The 19,387-nt window shown below is 37.8% G+C and overlaps 3 protein-coding genes across 3 annotated transcripts in view; all 3 read left to right on the top strand.

Moving 5' to 3' along the window:
• Positions 1 to 19,387, top strand: part of LOC132795613 (uncharacterized) — a 31,594-nt gene that overhangs the window by 513 nt on the left and 11,694 nt on the right. Inside the window, exon 2 of the mRNA XM_060806411.1 lies at positions 1,966 to 2,293. The gene's annotated coding sequence lies outside the window, so the exon portion shown is untranslated. The remainder of the gene's footprint in view (positions 1 to 1,965; positions 2,294 to 19,387) is intronic.
• LOC132795614 (uncharacterized) lies at positions 2,046 to 15,313 on the top strand. Its single transcript, XM_060806412.1, has 3 exons — positions 2,046 to 2,129; positions 13,947 to 14,000; positions 14,069 to 15,313. Exons 1-3 carry the CDS (start codon positions 2,046 to 2,048, stop codon positions 15,311 to 15,313), a joined length of 1,383 nt encoding a protein of 460 aa, XP_060662395.1.
• LOC132795406 (cuticle protein 16.5) lies at positions 17,591 to 18,840 on the top strand. Its single transcript, XM_060806101.1, has 2 exons — positions 17,591 to 17,686; positions 17,865 to 18,840. Exons 1-2 carry the CDS (start codon positions 17,684 to 17,686, stop codon positions 18,675 to 18,677), a joined length of 816 nt encoding a protein of 271 aa, XP_060662084.1. The 5' UTR covers positions 17,591 to 17,683; the 3' UTR covers positions 18,678 to 18,840.

Below are 19,387 nucleotides of genomic sequence, written 5' to 3'. Positions count from 1 at the left end.
ACATGCCGCATGCACCATGCAGCAGCAGCGGCATCAGCAGCGCCCAGTTTTGCCTGCATTTAAGATATAAATGTATCTGAACAATTGAGTCTTGAGTTCATGCGCATGTGCAGCGCAAATATTTTAGATTCGCATAAACTTTGCATAGTTTTAGATTCCCCCGCACATTGGTCTCGAATCATTCAAGCAATTCAGCAGTTGTTTCCTTTTCAAAACTACAATTATTTTAGTTTTGTGTTATAAGTTTGGCAACATTAAGAGATCTAAAATGAAGAAAGGAAGAATACCAACTAATTTGCTCAATGTTTACATTTATATTTTCGGAACAAATTTAATGAAATATTCATATATGGGCAATTCTCTGGGGAAATTCGTCAGTGAAAAAAAAAAACATAAACTGAAACAATTTTAAAATAAGTAATGGTTATTCTTCTAGCTCTGGTTTAGCATTATATTTGAAGTTAAGATTGATTTTAGGAACTTTTTCTGTTTAACGATAAAATAGTCAACATTAATTCATTCATTTTGTCAGCTGTCTTAAAACATAGAAATAATTCCAAAATCATTCTTAGCTGTAAGTAAAATGCTAATCAAGAGCTTCAAGATTCATCTTTACTCAAAATGATTTATTTTAAAATATTGAAAGCAAAACGTGCTTTATTTAATTAGAGAAATTCTTTAAAAGTTGAGGCCTAACTCAATTAAAGTTAAAGCTATATATTTCGAATACATAAGACAACAAAATGAACTCTACTTCATTGAAAAGTTAGTATTTGCAGCATTATAAAACTAAACTTAATGCAGCTGACAGTCTAAATTGTTGCGTTGGTTTTAAGAGCTAGCTTTAGCATAAAAGAGTAAGATAAAATGTTTCATTTTAAAGATAATTTATATAATTCCTATCTTAAAGTTACTAATAATGTCTTACTTTCCGCAGTTTGACCCACTGTTGACTGTGTCTTGAATCTCGCCTGCGCTGGCGCTTTCTCAACTCCCCGACTTCTTCATCTTCATCTTCGTCCTCCTCGACCGCAACCCACAAGCGTCCGTCGAACCGTTTTGGCCGTTCGCTGCGTGTTGTCCACGCATTCGTCGTCGTCGTCATCGTTGAGCCCGTCGGCTGTTTAGCTGCGCATTTTATTTAACATATCATTTAAAATTCATGTAAAACACATGTAGCTGTAGAGAGCGGGCCGCCCTGCTTTGCATACCGTGGGCATAAAGTACATGGGGCATGAGCCACAGTCAGACTCTGACTTCGACTTCGACTTCGAGTCGAAGAAACAACAGCAACAACAAGAACACAGACATCACACCCAAGCGCCAGGAGCGCACCTAGGTCCGGGTGCAATGCATATCCAGGCCTCTGTCGTCCATCTGGGCAGCTTCGCGCATTCATAAGCAGCCCGGGATCTCCTCTCGCCTGGTCTCTGCGGTGTATCTGTGTGTGCATATCTCTTTGCTTGGAGCTTTTCGTTTCGGGGGCTTTGGTCGGTCTCCATTGGATGAAGATGTCGATGTCGCTGTCGCTGTCGCTTGTTGCATGTTGCATTTAATTTGTAAACAAAGTCTTTAGTTTATGACTGCCGCGTTATTTTAGCATATCCACATCTAGGCCTCGGCTCGGGCTCTATCACCTCCCCCCTCTCTCACTCTCTGTGTCTCCCTTTGAGCATTTTGTATGAAATTTGTAAACAATTCCCGGGCTCGAGCTCTGTTGCCCAGTTGGCACTCGAAACGCATTCACCCCCAATTTACATATGCGCAAGGAAACTTGTGCTCTTGCCACTGGCATTTCATCAATGTGTGCATTTCAGTCTTGCGGCGGACTTTCGGCTTTGGGCTAGGCCTGACCTTTTGCCTCTTCACTCTCTTCATGGCTGGCAGCCATAACAAATCACCAATGACTTGGCCCGACACTAAATGCAATTTATAACACTTCTTTCCTTCTTGTTTTTGTTGCAGTTGATGTTGACGTTGTCGTTGCCGTTGCCGTTGCTGGGCAGATTGTCAAACAACTTGACTTAAAGGCAAGTTAACGAGCGATGTTGGCTGCTCGCCTCATCATCATCATCGTGGTGATTATCATCAACAGCGTACTCATTGCAATGAACGACAACTTCATCATGGTAGCCGCGCTGTCATCAGCATCAGAGCATCAACACACGACGCCTCGAAAAAGCCATCAAAAGCGTTGGAGGAACGTAAAATGCAACAAGAAATGGAGAAATGCAGTAACCTCAACACTCAACACTCTAGGAACAACGAAACGCCAATGCGCTCTGTGCATCAGGTGAGCTGAAAAGATGTCGATCAATGCGAATCAATCATGTATATCGGTATTATCGTTAAATTGTCTAGAGAATCAGCTTAAGCTTAGCCATATTTTCCATTACTATGAGAGGACTACTTTTCTCTATAGGGTATGTCTTAGTTGGGCTCACCCATCGACCTGGCAATGCACTTGTCAGTTGGGTTTTTATGAACGCTTGGGCTTTAAAATAAAACTACAGCGTCACAGAGAGAAAGAGAGAGAGGCAGAGAGCACATGAATAATGCAAATGCCAAGTAGAAGATGGTACCAAAACCTTTCCCCCCGCCCGTCAAACTCAACCCTAGGCCAAGTCTACCCATACAACAAGAAAAATGCTGTCTCTCCCCTCCTCATCCCTTTGGCTGCAACTCAGCTTAATGCGCCATAACTCACACAGAAGCAGCAGCAGCAGCTAGAAAATGTCATGCATCGGATCTAATATGACCAGACGTCACTCATTAAGCCGCCTTGTCAGCCAGCTAGCTTGTCCGTCCGCCTCCGCCTGTGCTTGCATTGTTATAAATATACACAAAATATATCTAGATATCTAGATGTATATATATTATATGCACACAATATATAGCCAGCGGTTATCGGAGCGCCGGAAATTGCGATTGCGATTTTTCATTTCAGTTTTCGGGGGCGCGCACATCAAATTTTGTCAAATTTGGCTGCCGTTGTCGTTGTCGTCGACGTCGTTGATATTTTAGCAAAATAATTAACACGAGACCGAAAACCAAGCCAGACATTCTTCAACCATCTCCATCCAATCCATCCTTCCACTGCCTGCCTTGAGGGAGTCGTCGCCGCATTATATGCAACATTTTGTCGCCTTCTGATTATTTTTGGGCATTATTTTATTCTGCCCTGCCTCGAAAAATGCACCTCATTTTGCTTGATTGCTCCGCTGAGCTCTTATGGCTTCGGGGCGATGTCGTCTGCTGCTGCTTCTGCTGCTGCTGCTTGCTGCCCATCATCATCTTTGGTTGTCGCATCATCGAGGTCTTGGCATGTGTGTGCACGTAATATTTTAGTGTCTCTTTTACTTAAGCCAGAGGAAAAGCCTTGTGCTTGCTGTCGTCTTTTGCACTTTCCTTACCCTCTCTGCCCGGTGGCAGTTGTTTCTTTGATATGCATTTAATTTTTAATGGTCGCCTGAAAGTAGGCAACGTTTTTCGCTTTTACGACTGCCTGCCACTTGTGCTAATTAAAGTGGGCAAAAGGCGGCGCAAAACTAAGAGCAACAGCGACACAGCAATCATCACAATACCTTCAACAACAATCTGAGCAGATCATGTCTAGCAGCTTATTAGCCTAATTATTTAGACAGAGCAAATACGAAAGCCATCTCATCCATTCGACGAGCTGTAGGTTATGAAAAAAAAACTATTGCATACTTTTGGGTGCTTGCGAATTAGTCACTTAAGAAAAAGAGCAAATCGATTGTCGATGTATTTATCGATAATTAACAGTGTATATTTAAATGTAGTAACTAATTGTGAATCTCTAATCACTTGATTTCCCCCTTTTGGATTTACCCATATTCAAATATCTCATCGAATTTATTGTTTAATTGCGATTGCGGGAATGCCGGCAAAACATGTCTCCGCTTTAATTAAAAATTACCGCACAAATTTCGTGCAGTTAAGCAGCTTTTTGATTACGCAATCGAGCTCGAAAAATATTAAATAAATAAATAATAAAATTATGTTCTTTAAATATTCGATCGTCAGTATACAAAAATTCATATTTGCATATGAAGCCGCAGATTTGAATAGCTTATTCATGGGAATCCCTCGCCGGTGAATTAAAATAATAAATGAATATCTAATAAGATTATTAATGTGAATATAATTGGATAAATCACAAAGATAGTTAGCAGATGTGAAGATAAATTGTGTCCAATAAAGTGCAACCAAATGCAATCAATATTGCTCATCAATAATAGATTGATTGAAAACGAATTAACGATTCGATCAATCGAGTGCAATTGTTGCTGCTGCTGTCGCTGATGATGATGATCGTGAAATCATTTGACAAATTGATGGCATGCCGCTGGCGCAGATCTCAAAACGCTCGCTAATTATGCCAATCGCAGTTTGTCAATTAATTTATCTGAATGCCACCGCGGAAAACAAGTGTTATTTACACGCGGACAGCGGGACAAACATACGTACAGACGGACAGACGGACGGACGGTGGACAGCACCTGAGTAATCGAAACTATCTGAAACCTGAAATGGAACTTGATTCTGTAATTGCTAGCAAATTACGCGTTCAACAGTCGAGGCAAAAATGAGAAGAAAAAAAAATGTTGCCTGGTTAGGCTGAAGCTGAAGCTAAATTTGGATCTCATTCATTGACATCGAAACTGGTTTACCGGCAGATTCGCAGGGGAGCGGTCATCTGCACTAGCCAGCCGGCTCTTAATTTATTGAAGATGTCAGCGAAATTGAAACCAACTGTATATATAGTCAATGGCATTATTATGCAAATGGCCATCGCATTAGACTAGTGTTGCAAGTGTTTAGAACTAAATCATTGAATGGCCTGCAATCAGCCTTGGAAGAAGCTCCACAAGAATGTGTTCCAAAAGTAGTTGAATTTGTTTTCTTATTTATTCAGTGAACCATCCCATTTTGAATAACAATAAGGGAAAAATAGTGCGGTATTACACTTAAAATATATCAAAATAATATACTAAAAATACCGTATGCTATATTAGATATATCGATATTGTGGTATTCTTAAAATATACAAAAAGAAACTGAGGGCTATGTTTGGTATATAGATACAGTATTACATTCAAAATATACCGAAAAAAATACTTAAAATATACCATAGATTGTATTTGGTATATAGTTATTATGGTATTTTTTCCTAAAATATGCCGGAATTAAATCAAAAAAAAAATTATACTTAATGTTATATTTGGTATTTTGATATAGTATTACATTCAAAATATACCGCAAAATGCTTAAAATATACCACAGATTGTATTTGGTATATAATTATTGTGTTATTTTTCTTAAATTATACCGAAATAATACACCACAAAAATAAAAAAATTATACCTAATGCTATATTTGGTATATTTATATAGTATTATATTAAAATATACCACAGAGTATGAAATATATCAGATTGTCAGCTATAGCTACTATTGCATTAAACGTTTTTTGCCATACAAAATTATTTCCTAAATTACTTTCAAAACATTTATTTGATCGCAACCAAATTTTCAGGAAACAAGCTATCACAAAGTTATAATACCCTTTTACCCTATGGGTAGCAGGTATAAAAAAAAAAAAAAGTAGTTGAATAGTTTCCCTTCGCATATTTTGAATTTATAATTGAACTGTAATTGAAAAACGTTTTATTTTCCATTGTAAAATCTTTATGCAATACAAATTTTTAAAACATTTTGCATCTTTGTTTTTAATTTATTCGTAAATTCTTCATTTTAATCTTCATTAAAATTGATGGTAAATTTAGCAATCGCTTTGCAGTGAGAAATCTATTAATATTTTGTTGTTTTGCCTATTGCGTTTGCCCTTCACATTTTGGAAGCTGCAACGAATTTCAACAAATGGAAATTGAATGTAATTTCTCTTTATTTGAATTTGTAGTTCAATCCTTTGACTAATGTCAGCCGTGACCCGGCAAAAAATAGAAAAATAGAGTAGAGTAATGTATAAAAATGTGTGTAGATAGATTCGAGCAAGGTCGCCGCTTCCATTAGCAAAACACACGAAACTCTTTTTTTTTTACAATGACGCTTGAAAACCGCAGCTAAAAGAAACGTAGTTCAGTTTCAGGTTGATTTTGTATTCCAGTTTGCTATTAAACTCAAAATGATGCAGCGTAATTTAAGCGGCTAAAAAAAAAAACACAAACAAAAAAGAGAAAAAACAAACATCATTAAAAATCCCCCTTGCAAAGGTTTTCCTGTTAAACTACAAAATGTTAAATGTGATCTTGTATATTTAATAACTTTATTCTTCGGCCACACAATATTATTGTTAAGGTTGCCTAAGAGTCTCTTTAATTATATCAAATTAATTACCCAAACATCTACATGACAACTTCTGTCGTCTGTAGATTGGAACCTTGGGGTGTAAAGCGTTTGTTTTGTAGCGTTTTTAACGCATTAGCAGTGATAGAAATATGGATACTAGATTCGAATCTCTTGATTCTGTAGCTGCTGCGTTTTGGGCGTTAATTAAGTAAATAAAAATTGTCTGGCGACGGCCAACTTTCAGTTTCAATGTTTACCCATTGAATTAAGCGATGAAGACCAGGCCAACTAACTAACTGGCCCGTAAACTTGCGGCTAGTTGTGACTGTTGGTTGTCGGTTGTTGGCTTTAGCCTCGTCAATTTTCAAGCTACGCGTTTGCATTCCACTCGCGAACAAGGCAGGGCACAGTTAGTAGAGAGAGGGAGAGGGAGAATGCGAATGTTTGTTTGCTTTTGTCACTTAGCTAGCGCCTCTCTCTGCGATTCTCATGTCGTTCAGTGCAGCAGCAGAAGATCAAATTGGTTTCAATGACATTTACACATACGCATAGATTAAAACAAGTAAGAAAGCTACAGTCATTTGGACTGTAATAGACCCTTCACTTTGAAGCTTTTTTATTGTTTATTAAAACGTTAAACAAAATTTGTAACAACTAATCTATTGTTAATCACACTAAAAATCAGCTTTAAATTAACTAAAACTAAAAACAACGTGAAACTTTGAACTCTTCATGAAGCAACGCGCACGGCAACTAAAACGTTGTTTATGAAAACAGAAAAATCCATATCAAATACTACATCAAAAAAATACATCATCGTTAGGAACCTGATAAAATAAATTCGTCTAGAATAAAGATCATAGGCAAAACTATTTCGATTTTGGTTTCATTGTATTTCTATTACGGAATTCAGCGAGCAGATATAAAACATCTAAAATAAACTTGGGCAGTATGATGTTTAACTAAGCATATGTATTAAGTTTGGTGTCTATATCTGATAGAGACGTTGCGATCTAGTTGTTCAAACGAAAAGTTTATTCATAATATAAGTTTATGTTTTATGGGGTCTGAGATATGAGATATTTGTTTCTGACTGCAATGGAAATTTCAACTCTCGACAAACTTAATAGACCCATTTTAAATTAAAAGGGTCTAAAAAACATTCAATCGCTTCATAGTTATTTAGTTAGTGATAATAGTTATAAACATTTTTATTTTGCAAAATAAGTGTTCTTTTTTGCTGTTTCTATTAAAATACTGTAAAATGAAAACATTAACTTCCACTGCATTTTTTGTTTGTGTTGATAGGTCGTAAAAATAAAACTATATTAAAATCGAACGTAATTTAAAGCTTCTAATAATGGCTATTGAAATTGATTTAGAATATAAATTTTATGCTTTATGTGGTCAGTAATATATTCTTCAGGCTGCTACGGATATTTCAACTCCTGACAAACTCAATAGACCCATTTCTACTTTTCAAAAGAAAAGAGTCTTAAAACAAACATTAGTAGCTTTATCTTTATTTAGTAAATGATAATAGTTACATGCACTTTTGTTTTACAAAATAAATGTGTTTCTTTTGCATAAGCACTAAAAATACTGTACATAGTAAAAAAAAAAATACTGTAAAATGATAATACTGACTTATGCTGCATATTTGCGTGTAATATTTATTCAGGCTGATAGGTTGTAAAAAAGCAAAACTACAACAAAATCGATGGTGATTTAAAGCGTTTTAAGCTGTACTCATTTAATCATCTCAATTTGATTGATATTTCTGATTTAGCGAGATGAGAAAAAACAGATAATCTTATGTACTAGATAGCGCATGGCTAAAAAGGGAGGAGTAGAGAAGGTGGCGCAATTTCCAAAAGACGAAAAAAGATGGAAGATGCTCGTAATATGCACACACTGAGTGACATGTGGAAATAGCCGTAAAGTGTGTGCGAAACGCGTATGCGAAGTTTGTTTGCAAATTCGCCGCATGTTATTTGGATTGTTGTCGACGACGCTTCAGCTGGTTGCTGCTGCAGTTGCTAGTTGTTGGTTGCTGCGTTGCTGTTGCCAACGTCAGTTGCCAGAGACAACAATGACAATGCGATACGCATTGGCCTAAACAACATTTCAGTGTATGTGTTCCCGGTTCGCTAGAGTGCGACAAATCGCAGCAAAAGTGCGAGTGACACATTCGACTTAGTCTTCGTCATTCGCTGTCGATCGCATTATGGGACACTATTGAATGGGAGGGAAGGAGGAGAAGCTGTGCTGGGAAGTACCGTACATTAGTTCATATGTAATAAGTTGACAGCCTCTAAAAACAATTTTGCACATTCGCAAATATCGCGAATAATGTGAGGCTGTTCCGCAATTGTTTTTTTATGTGTGGTTGTGCTAAACACCGCATTGCTTTTGCTTTTGCTTTGACCTCAGCTCGTTTTTGGCAGCGTTTGTCAAACACAAACACAAGCACAACAGCGAACAGCCAACGAACGCAGCTCAATGGACAAACTAGACAACCGGAAAGTTAGTAAATTTAGCCAACAGACACACAAACCGCATTCAAATGCCGGCTACCAGTTGGCAGTTTGTCAGTTGTCAGTTGCCAGTTTGTCTGTTGTCTCTTGTCCGTTGTCTACTATTGCAAACTGACACTAATCAATGCAAACACATTGTGACGTCGTTTTATGTGCCGCATAACGATTATTAGATACCCTAAAAGCTCCGCTCTAGCTGTAACTGTTTGTGGGCCACATTTTAGAGGTCAGTGGGAACAGTTTAGCAGTGGTTAAACGCTGTTCTCGTGACCTTAAAAGCACTGCTCTAGCTGCAAGTGTTTATAGAGAACTCTTAGAGATCAGTGGGAACAGTCTCGCATGGTTTAAGACTGCTCCTACTGGAGATCGGAACTGTTCTCAAGTACTGCTCTAGCTGCAAGTATTTATAGAGAACTCTTAGAGGTCAGTGGAACAGTCTCGCATGGTTTAAGACTGCTCCTACTGAAGATCGGAACTGTTCTCAAGTACTGCTCTAGATGCAACGATTAAAGGTTGAAAACTGTTCTCATACTCTTCCTGCAACTGTTTTGTAGGCCACTCTAACGAGGTCAGTGGAAACAGTTTAGCATGGCTTGAAACTGTTCTCATGCCACCAAAAACACTGCTCTAGCTGCATATGTTATGTTTGTGCAGAACTTTTACAGGTTAGTGTGAACAGTTTAGCATGGTTTAGAACTACTTAGGCTAAAAATCAAAGCTGTTATCATGCGCTTAGTTCTTCTGTTCTCTTGCCTCTGGCTGCGGGAGTTTTGTAGACCACTCCAAAGAAGTCAGGGGCAACAGCTTACCATGGCTTTAAACTGCTTCGTCAAACTATGAAAACTGTTCTCAGCTGCAGCTATTTTGTAGGTCGCTCGTGAGAACAGTTTAGCATGGCCTCAGACTGTTTCGACTATAGGTGAGACTTAAGACTCTCAGTTAGAGTATCACAACAGCTGTTAAAATTGTTTCGATGTTTGATATATGTCTGCGGCAGTTTTAATCTATTAGCCGCCACCATATCTCACTCCCATCGCATTGTGTTTTGTTTTGTTTTGTCTTGTGTGAGACTTTGCAACGGGTTTTGTGTGTGTTTTTATTGAAAACCAAATACTGATTTCTTTTGTTTCAATTCATTATGCATATGGAAAGACAACAAAATTGAAATGAAAAAGCGCTGCTACTTTATTTTGCTATCTATGTAAATACAATAAATATATTACGCTTGCAAATATGTCTGTGTTTTGTCGTCTTGATACTTACAATCAATATTGCTGGAGCTTGTCCCAAAACGTCTTTAAAAGCTGACCGATTGACTGATCGACTAACTGACTGACTCACAACGCCAACGATTGCCAATCAACGCATAACAAATAACGTTAAGTACTCAAACGATGCATGACATAAGCTAAGCTCTCTGATGGCATATTGGAAAAATAGGGGAAATGTGTGGGACCGAGCTTCATTCAATTCCATTGCTTGAGAGTCCGCCGCACTTACGACACATCCGGCGAGATGTTAAGTCTTAGCCCAAAGCCTTAATATTGCCTGAAGGGGTGTGGTTTTTTAAAGATGCAAAATAATCTTGAACTGCGTGTGGCAAACAACAACTCTTAAGCTGCTGTAGTCTTTAGTATTAAGATTTGTATACCCGCTTCAGAAAATATATGTAACAGGCAGAAGGAAGCATCTCCGACCTCAAACAGTATATTAAATATTCTTGATAAGCATCAATAGCAAACACTGTGTAGCCTTTTTAAAGCTAGAAATTTGAAGTACATAATAATAATAATTGCAGTATTTATGATTTCTGAAAATTTCGTTGTGATCAGATAAACATTTGAATAATTTCCAATGGCAAAAAGTTCTTAGTTGTTTTAGTTGTCAGTCTGATATGTTTTGTACTTTATGGTATATTTTTTCAATATACCAAATATAGCCTTCGGTAGTATTTTTCATGTATATTAATATGGTATATTTTTGCAATAATAAGTCTTAGTTTCTTTAGCTGACAATCTAATATATTTTGTACTTTATGGTATATTTTTAATGTAGTAACAAATATAGCCTTTAACATATTTTAGTATTTCCCAGCATATTACTTCGGTATATTTTTTTAATTTATGGAAAATTCGTAGCGGGTATCTCACAATCGAGCACACTCGACTTAGCTTTCTTACTTGTAGATGGATAGGACTGCATTATAGGTGAGAACTATACTTCCATAAAACAAAAAACTAAACATTGCAATATTATTCTTAAAATATACCGAATCAGTATACCAAAATACCAACATTTACCGAAAGCTATATTAGGTATATCGATAAAAAAAAAAAAACAAAACAAAATGTTTTTGGTTTTGCCTACCAAATTCGACACCTTCAAGGGCCCACTTAAGTGTTGGGTTCATAAAAAACCAGATCAATATCGGGTTACTATTTTATTACGCTTTATGCTCAAACTGGACATTATTACGGAACTGAATTGCGAGCACATGTCGATAAATCTTTCAAATAACTTGAATCACGTTTCATCTGCTTTTATAACTTGGCTTGATTTGAATAGTAGATTTATTAGAACCAGTCGATTTCTTGGGCGCTGCAACTAGATAATTCGTTTTGGTTGTTTTCAAAAAAACACACGAAAACAAAACTGGTCTTTCTATCTCTGAAATGAAAAACACGCCTAGAAAAACATTTGTGGCACATAAATAAATAACTAAACTGCATAATTTATGCAAATCATAGCAAAATAATAAAAATCACTAGAACATTTTTGCATTTTTTTATTTGGGAATTCTTACATTCTCATTAACATACAAAAGTTATATTTACAAAAGCTTAAAGAAAAGCGAAAACAACATAATTTTTAATAACCGGTTAAGGCGTCTGGGATGCTACATTGAACTCGGGTTTCATAATTAGCTTTAACAATAAAGAAATAACTTTCTTCTGATTGCAAATGCGATGCGTGAATACTCTTCTTGAATAGGTTAACTCTTTAATCTATTAAATAAAATTTACTAGTAATTTTATTTACTGGCATTATTTCATTCTTAAATAGGTAGCTGATAAAGGAATTTTTATTTTGTTTCGAGGGAGGGAAAAAAATATTAATATAAATAATAATATCAATTTCAATTCACAATTGTCCAACTTCTTATTTTGCCCTGGAAAATAAATAAACTATTCGGCTAGTTAATATACATTTCAATTCCCATTTTTTTATACTTTTTTTTTGTTTCAACCTAGCGCAAATAAACAAATTATTCTGATAGACATTATAAAATATTAAAATTACAAAAATATGTATATTTTTATATGTCTGGAATAAAAAATCAAATGCCAAAAAAAAAAAATTGTTTTTGTGGAAAAAAATCCCCTTTTTGTCATCTAGCATATCGCATATTAATTCCAACAGAATTCTTACAACCATCCGATCAAATCGCCGACTTTTTGATGAGTCAGTCAATCACATAACTAGCCGAATTCTAGCCGAAGAGGTCGCCAGTTTAGGCTAATTGAATGAAACTCTTTGTTAATGTTGGGTCTAGCATCTATAAATATAACGTGTATATAAAATGAAGCGCATAAATTAACATATTTATGTAACACTTATTGGGCCAAAAACCAGTTAAGGGGCAACAAAAATCAAAAGTAAAAAAAAAAAAAAAACAAACGCTAATTAATATTCATGGACTAAAACAACTTACGTTTGATATAAACGAATTATTATAGGTTTTCCATATGAAAGAAATTAATGACAACCATATAATCATATGATAATCAACATTATCGATTGGCTCTTTGCAAAATTAAATCTTTGACCATAGCTAATAATCTAGTAAAGCCATAAAAGAAAGACAGAATATTAATAAAAAAAAATCATATAACTACATTCAACATTTTTTGTTGATTAACCAAAAAAACACAAAAAACTAATCCGATTTCACAAAGAGAAGTTTCTTGTGAAGATTAAAGATTTCTTTTTGTATTTCATTTAGTTTAACTGCCATAATATTCGTATTCCGTAATTACCTGATATGAACAGGTGAACATAATTTTTTTTTCTTAAAAGATCTATTGTCATCCGTAATAATGTTTTTGATGATAGTTGTCACTCGAAACTCGTTCATGTTTTGCTCACATAATATCATATTTCAGATGTATAGAAAACATAAAACGATATTTTAATGATGCATCTCCACATAACGTGGTTATAATGTGTGAAACTAGTTTCAAGTCTTCAAAAAGTGGTCGCTATAGAGATACCCTGTAAAAGCTAACAACAAAAGAGTTGCATTCGAGATTATTTTAAAGTAATCGGAATAGATTGTAGAGAATAGAAAAAGGAATTCGTAAATTTTGTAGACAATTCAGAATTGAATTCAAAGTTGGACCAACTTTGAAATTAACTTTTTTTTTGTATTCGAGGGTATAAAAAGCTAAACAAGTTAATTTGAAAATATTAATTTGTGATTGAATATCACTTAATAAGCCATAATAATGTCTTTTTGAAGACGATTATTGCTTTTTGAGACGACAGATTTAGATTCCGATAGCGATTTCGATTCCGATTCAGGCTACTACTCAACTACTCGAAACTGGTTTGGGGCAAGCCGATTATGACACTACACAAACTATGTGAATGTTCAAGAAATATGAACAGAAATAATAATAATAAAAATATGTATGTGAAGAGACTAACAAATAAAGTTAGTGTGCGCTAATTTGTGTTGTTTAGCGACTTATTATAAATAAATGAAGTCTTGAGACCGATCGAGAGAGTGAGAGAGAGAGAGCGAGAGCTAAAGATCATAATTAATGGAGGCCGTTCAGTCCAGAGAAGTTCTAATCAAAGATGTGCTGGACAGATTGCCGAGTCTCTTGATTGTATATTTGCTGTTGATGAGACAATCCATGAGGGGATTTGTTATTGCTTTTGGATATGGATGTCGATGTGACGTTAGATGTGATGTTCATTAAAACAAAAGATACGAAAATCAAAATAAACCTCCAATTAGCATAGACAGTCGCAAGTGGAACCCGATGTATCCATAATTTCGTATAAAAACTAGATACTTTTGTGCCACCAACAACAGATCAACCGCAAGTCCAAACCCCAAAACATGGTAAGTTCTACGTTTATCCCAACTTTAATCCGCCCGATTTAAAACTTATTTTTCTCTTCTATCAACAGCAATTCTTTGTGATCGCATTGGCCCTCGTTGGCTTCGTGGCTGCCGATGTTAGTCATCTGCTGCTTAATCAAAATGCTGGCTACAGCTACAGCGCCTCATCTTCCTCATCCTCCTTAGCTTCGGCAGCTCTACCTGGCGGCGACTCCAGCAGCTATCAGCCTGAGGACTTGATTCCCCAGCACCTAAAAGCATCGCACGTCGGGACTGTTTCAGCTGAGATTGTGCCTGGCGGAGATTCTAGCAGCTATCAGCCTGTTCATCTGATTCCTCAGCAACTTCAGACTGAAACTGAGGTCATTCCCGGTGGAGATTCCAGCAGCTATCAGCCTGCTCATCTGATTCCTCAGCAACTGCAGTCGGAAGTTGGCTCAGCTGAAGTTATTCCCGGTGGAGATTCCAGCAGCTATCAGCCTGCTCATCTGATTCCTCAGCAATTGCAGTCGGAAGCTGCTTCAGCTGAAGTTATTCCCGGTGGAGATTCCAGCAGCTATCAACCTGCTCAGGTGATCGAGCAGCAGTCATTTAATCTGGGCGCTGATACACAGACTCCCGAGCAGTTCATTCCCGAGGCTGATCGCATTGCACATGCTCAGTATGTGCAGGAACAGGAGCAGCAGCAAGCACAGGTTGTTGTGCCTGGTGGCGATTCCAGCAGCTATCAACCTGCTCATCTGATTCCTCAACAACTGCAGACAGAAACTGAGGTCATTCCTGGTGCAGATTCTAGCAGCTATCAGCCCGCTGATTTGATTCCCCATCACTTGAAGGCTTCCCATGGCACCTACAATATTGGAGCTGACACTCAGACTCCCGAGAAGTTCATTCCTGAAGCGGATCGCGTTGCTCACTACGCCTACACGCAATCGCAGACGCTGACGCAATCGCAGCCGGCTGTGCCATCGCAGGAACTCCAAGCAGCTCAGGTGGAGACTGCTTCGTATAATCTGGGCGCTGATACCCAAACTCCCGAGCAATTCATACCCGAAGCCGATCGCATTACGCACGCCAACTATGTGGAGCAGGAGCAATCTCAGTCGCCGGTTGTCTACCAGGAACCCGTGTCCAATGGCATCGAGGAGTTCAATGCCGAGACGCATGTGCCCGTTATCATTGGTGCCGACACAATTACACCCGCCCACCTGCTGCCCAAGTACTCAGCTGGTGCCTCTTCCTCCTCCTCCTCCTCGTCGAGTGCATCATCTGCTGATACGCAGTACGGATCGAATGGCGGTTATATTTATTAATTCAATTGCATTTGCATTAAGCTTAATTAAAATATATGTTCAATGACCTTTTAGATTCAAGCTTTTCGCTTCGCGTTTGTAATTTACAGGGTATTAAAAACTTATGAGTGTCGCATTAGTGTTCTCAGCGTGTCATCAGAACTCAAAACATTGCTCACACTAGAATCCACTCAAGCAAGTGAATAATTAGCTTCCAGTCTTGATGTTAAACAGCGGAAGCTTTATCCGAAGACTAACTACTCTATTTGTTGTAAGATCAAACAATGTTTGTGCAGATTATTGCGTTAAAATAATTATGTATGTATATTTTGGGCGACAATAGAGTGCGAAAGCATAAATCAGATATTTCAAAACTTCACCTAATACCCAATTCCAAATAAAAACAAAAAACCATAAATTAAATTTATCATAATTCATATGAGTCTAGACTAGTTTTGGTCTAGTCTAGTTTTGCACAAAAAAAAAAAGTTTACCACAACAGCTAAAAATGTGCTTTTTTGTTTTGAACAAAATAAGCCAAATGTGACAGTCGCATTTAGCAGCAACAGCGCTGTTAAGTCGATGTTAACGGTTGCTTTAACTGTTAACATAAGCAGACACATAATATTGATTTTATTTTTTATTTTTTTATTTGTAAACACTGATAAAAGTGTCTGTAAACTGTTTTATGTATTTTATTTGTAAGCACTTAAAAGTAGGTGCTGTGTTAACAACTGCGTATGTTAACTGTTAACATACATATGTAAAATCAGAACATAGATTTACATATTTTAACGGCAAACACTGTTAAAAGTTTCTGTTAATCTGTTACAGAACAGATTTACATACATAGATTATATTGTAAACACTGTTAACAATAGCTATTAACTGGTAAGATAACAAAAAATGTGATTTATTTTATTTTAAAAACAAGAAAATTTACAAATATGCTTTGCTAAATACTACTAAATAAGATTACAGACCAATTTTACAGCTACTCTACTTAAAGAAATTAATGATTTAAAGTATATATGGAAAGCCGCATAAAAGCCCAACATAAAGGTGCCATTAATTGAGCATGTAAATAGCGAAACATTAAATAAATGTGCAATTAGATAAATGAAATAAGTGTGACAATTAGTGCTTGCATTTAATTTCCGTAAACTTTTGCATGGATTAGCATAAATTTCAAATCAAATGCACGTGTCATTAATCAGCTATTCGACGGCGGAATCCCTTAATGAACTTGTCAGCCATTTGATATACCCCTCAAAATGAAAAAAATGAAAAGCAAAATATCAACATAACAGGAATTTAATCGCCTTGTGTTGCGTTGCGTTGCTATGCGTTCGGTTGATGCGTTTTCAAGTTTTCAAGTTCATGAACATTTTTTGTCCAAAGTAAAAGTTGATCTGTAACTCCCGCACTGCATAAAGTCCGGTCAGATTGTCAGTCAGAGTCAAGAGTTTATTATGTAAAGCTGTACGTAGCGATCGTAAAACCTACGGGGTTCTCAAGGCCGATTGTCTTCTTTGCATTGCTTTAGTTGTTATTTTAGAAAGTGATTCGCAACCTGTGAATCACTTTTTGCATTCTTGACAGCATCGAAGTCGAAGTCGATGTCTCGAAGTCTCGAAGTCTTGTGGCAACAGTTGTACATAACTTATGTCTTCATTTTCGTTGACCCCTTTTCTTGAAGACTACACTTAATTGGTTAAATCGAAACTAATCGAAGAGCCCCCATCTAAAAGGCCAATAATCAAATCAAAGATCCATCCATGACCTTCAAAGCCAAATTGCGGCGGGTGTGCCTGCCCCCTTTTTAGTCCGAAAAGAAGACACAAGGCAGGTCACAGACGTTATAGACGTTGTGTTAATGAGCTTTATGAAAATTAGCCGAAAGTCTCGCATTAAAATATCTATTAGTCGATTCGGATTTTGGGATGCCCGCGATGACCGATGCTCAATGCTTGAATGCTCGATGCTCGATGCTCTGCCCACAAAATGTTGTCCACGAATGTTGCGGAAAAATTTGTAAATTTTGAGTAAAACTTGTTTAAGAGCGTGTGCGTGTATTTTATCTTCTTTTCTGACGGCTTTTTTTATTTATTTCTTTTTTTTCGTTTTCTTGTATTTTATTCGCGGTGTAGTTTTTGTTTTTGTTGTTGTTTTTGTTTGTTCGTTTGTTGCTCGCTGATGTATTTTAAGTGGAAGCTGCAGAGCAGCGAACTGCGCTGCCGCCGCTGCTGCTGCTGCTTCTTCTTCTCGAAAATGTGCTGCAAGTTGAGTGATTTTTTTCCGCTATAAATTGCCGGCTTGCTTTAGGGATCAGCATCAGTTTCAGCGTCTAGCTCGTCCAGCACAGTCGTAGTTGTAGCTATCAATTCCAAAATGGTTAGTACTACAACAATCAACGGGTTGAAACAATATTTCTTCATTTTTTTTTACATTTCATAAACAAATCCAAAAAAACCCATTTACCTATTTTTTTTTTGTTGTGTGTGTGCAAGCAAGTGTTGTGCGTTTTTTAGTGCCGTGCCTAATCTCCCACTTATATCGTGTCCATTTGCAGAAATTCCTCATTGTGTTCGCTCTGTTCGCCTTCGCGGCCGCCGATGTCAGCCACCTGAGCAAGTACCTGCCCCCAGCCCAGAGCTACAGGCAGCCAAGCAACGAGTATCTGCCCCCCGTGCAGCAGTCGTACTCGGCTCCATCGGTCAGCTACTCTGCCCCGGCTGTCCAGCAGACCTACTCCGCTCCTGCCGTCCAGACCAGCTACTCTGCTCCCGCTGTCCAGACTAGCTACTCCGCTCCTGCCGTCCAGACTAGCTACTCTGCCCCAGCTGTCCAGTCTTACTCTGCCCCAGCTGTCCAGTCTTACTCTGCTCCAGCTGTCCAGTCTTACTCTGCCCCAGCTGTCCAGTCTTACTCTGCTCCTGCCGTCCAGAGCTACTCCGCTCCTGCCGTCCAGTCTTACTCTGCTCCCTCGGTGAGCTACAGCGCACCCAGCAACGAGTATCTGCCTCCCGTTCAGCAGTCGTACTCTGCCCCAGCTGTCCAGCAGACTTACTCTGCCCCAGCTGTCCAGCAGACTTACTCCGCCCCAGCTGTCCAGCAGACTTACTCCGCACCAGCTGCCACCTACTCGGCTCCATCGGTCAGCTACTCCGCTCCCGCTGTCCAGCAGAGCTACTCTGCCCCAGCTGCCACCTACTCCGCCCCAGCTGTCCAGCAGTCGTACTCGGCTCCATCGGTCAGCTACTCGGCCCCAGCTGTCCAGCAGAGCTACTCCACAGCGTCGTCGTCGTCGGGCAGCTACTCGTCCGGTGCTGATGTCGGCACTCAGTATGCCTCCAACGGTGGCTATGTCTACAGGAAGAAGTAAGAGCTAGAGCGTGCTGCAAACTGTTCACACAACTCTAATCTAATCTAATCAAAAATACAAAATGCAATGAGCATTTCACATTGTTCATTTGCATCACATATTCTATTCATTTAATACCTTTTTTTTTTTGTTTTTGTGTACCCGATAATTAAACATAAAATGCAACAAATTCAAAATGACTTTTATTACACTCTACTGTAAATTCAATTTTGCAATTTGCAATTTTACAATTTATGTATTTGTGACCGTTACAAAACACAGTTTGAAATTTAAACTTTGACTTAAGCTGCGAAATCTCAAATCAAATCATGTTGGATAAAGCTTTCGCAAAGCTTTTCGCATGCTCTCGCAGGTGCCACTCTTCGCTGAGCTGTCGTCCGAGCTTTGCAAGCCAGCATTAGCTTTTATGCGTAGCTTCGCTAAAAAAAGCTTTTCAGCATTGGCTATGCTACAAATCAACAGCTTTTGCAAATAGACGTACATATGTCTGTAGAATTATTAGGTTGCCAAATTCGATTTATCAGTAAGAATTATGAAATAAGAATCAAATGAAAAAAAAAATAAATTGACAGGGATATTAAGAAAACTGTAAATACAATTGGAGTAGGATTTTTTTTATTTACTTCAACTACTTTTTTAAACTCGCTCCCCATGGGGTAGAAGGGTATTATAACATTGTGCCGGCAGGAAATGTATGTAACAGGCAAAAG

The sequence above is a fragment of the Drosophila nasuta genome, chromosome X, assembly GCF_023558535.2.
Source record: "Drosophila nasuta strain 15112-1781.00 chromosome X, ASM2355853v1, whole genome shotgun sequence".
NCBI lineage: Eukaryota > Metazoa > Arthropoda > Insecta > Diptera > Drosophilidae > Drosophila > Drosophila nasuta.
Note: the sequence above shows the minus strand (reverse complement) of the source record. Positions and strands in the feature narration are given on the sequence as shown.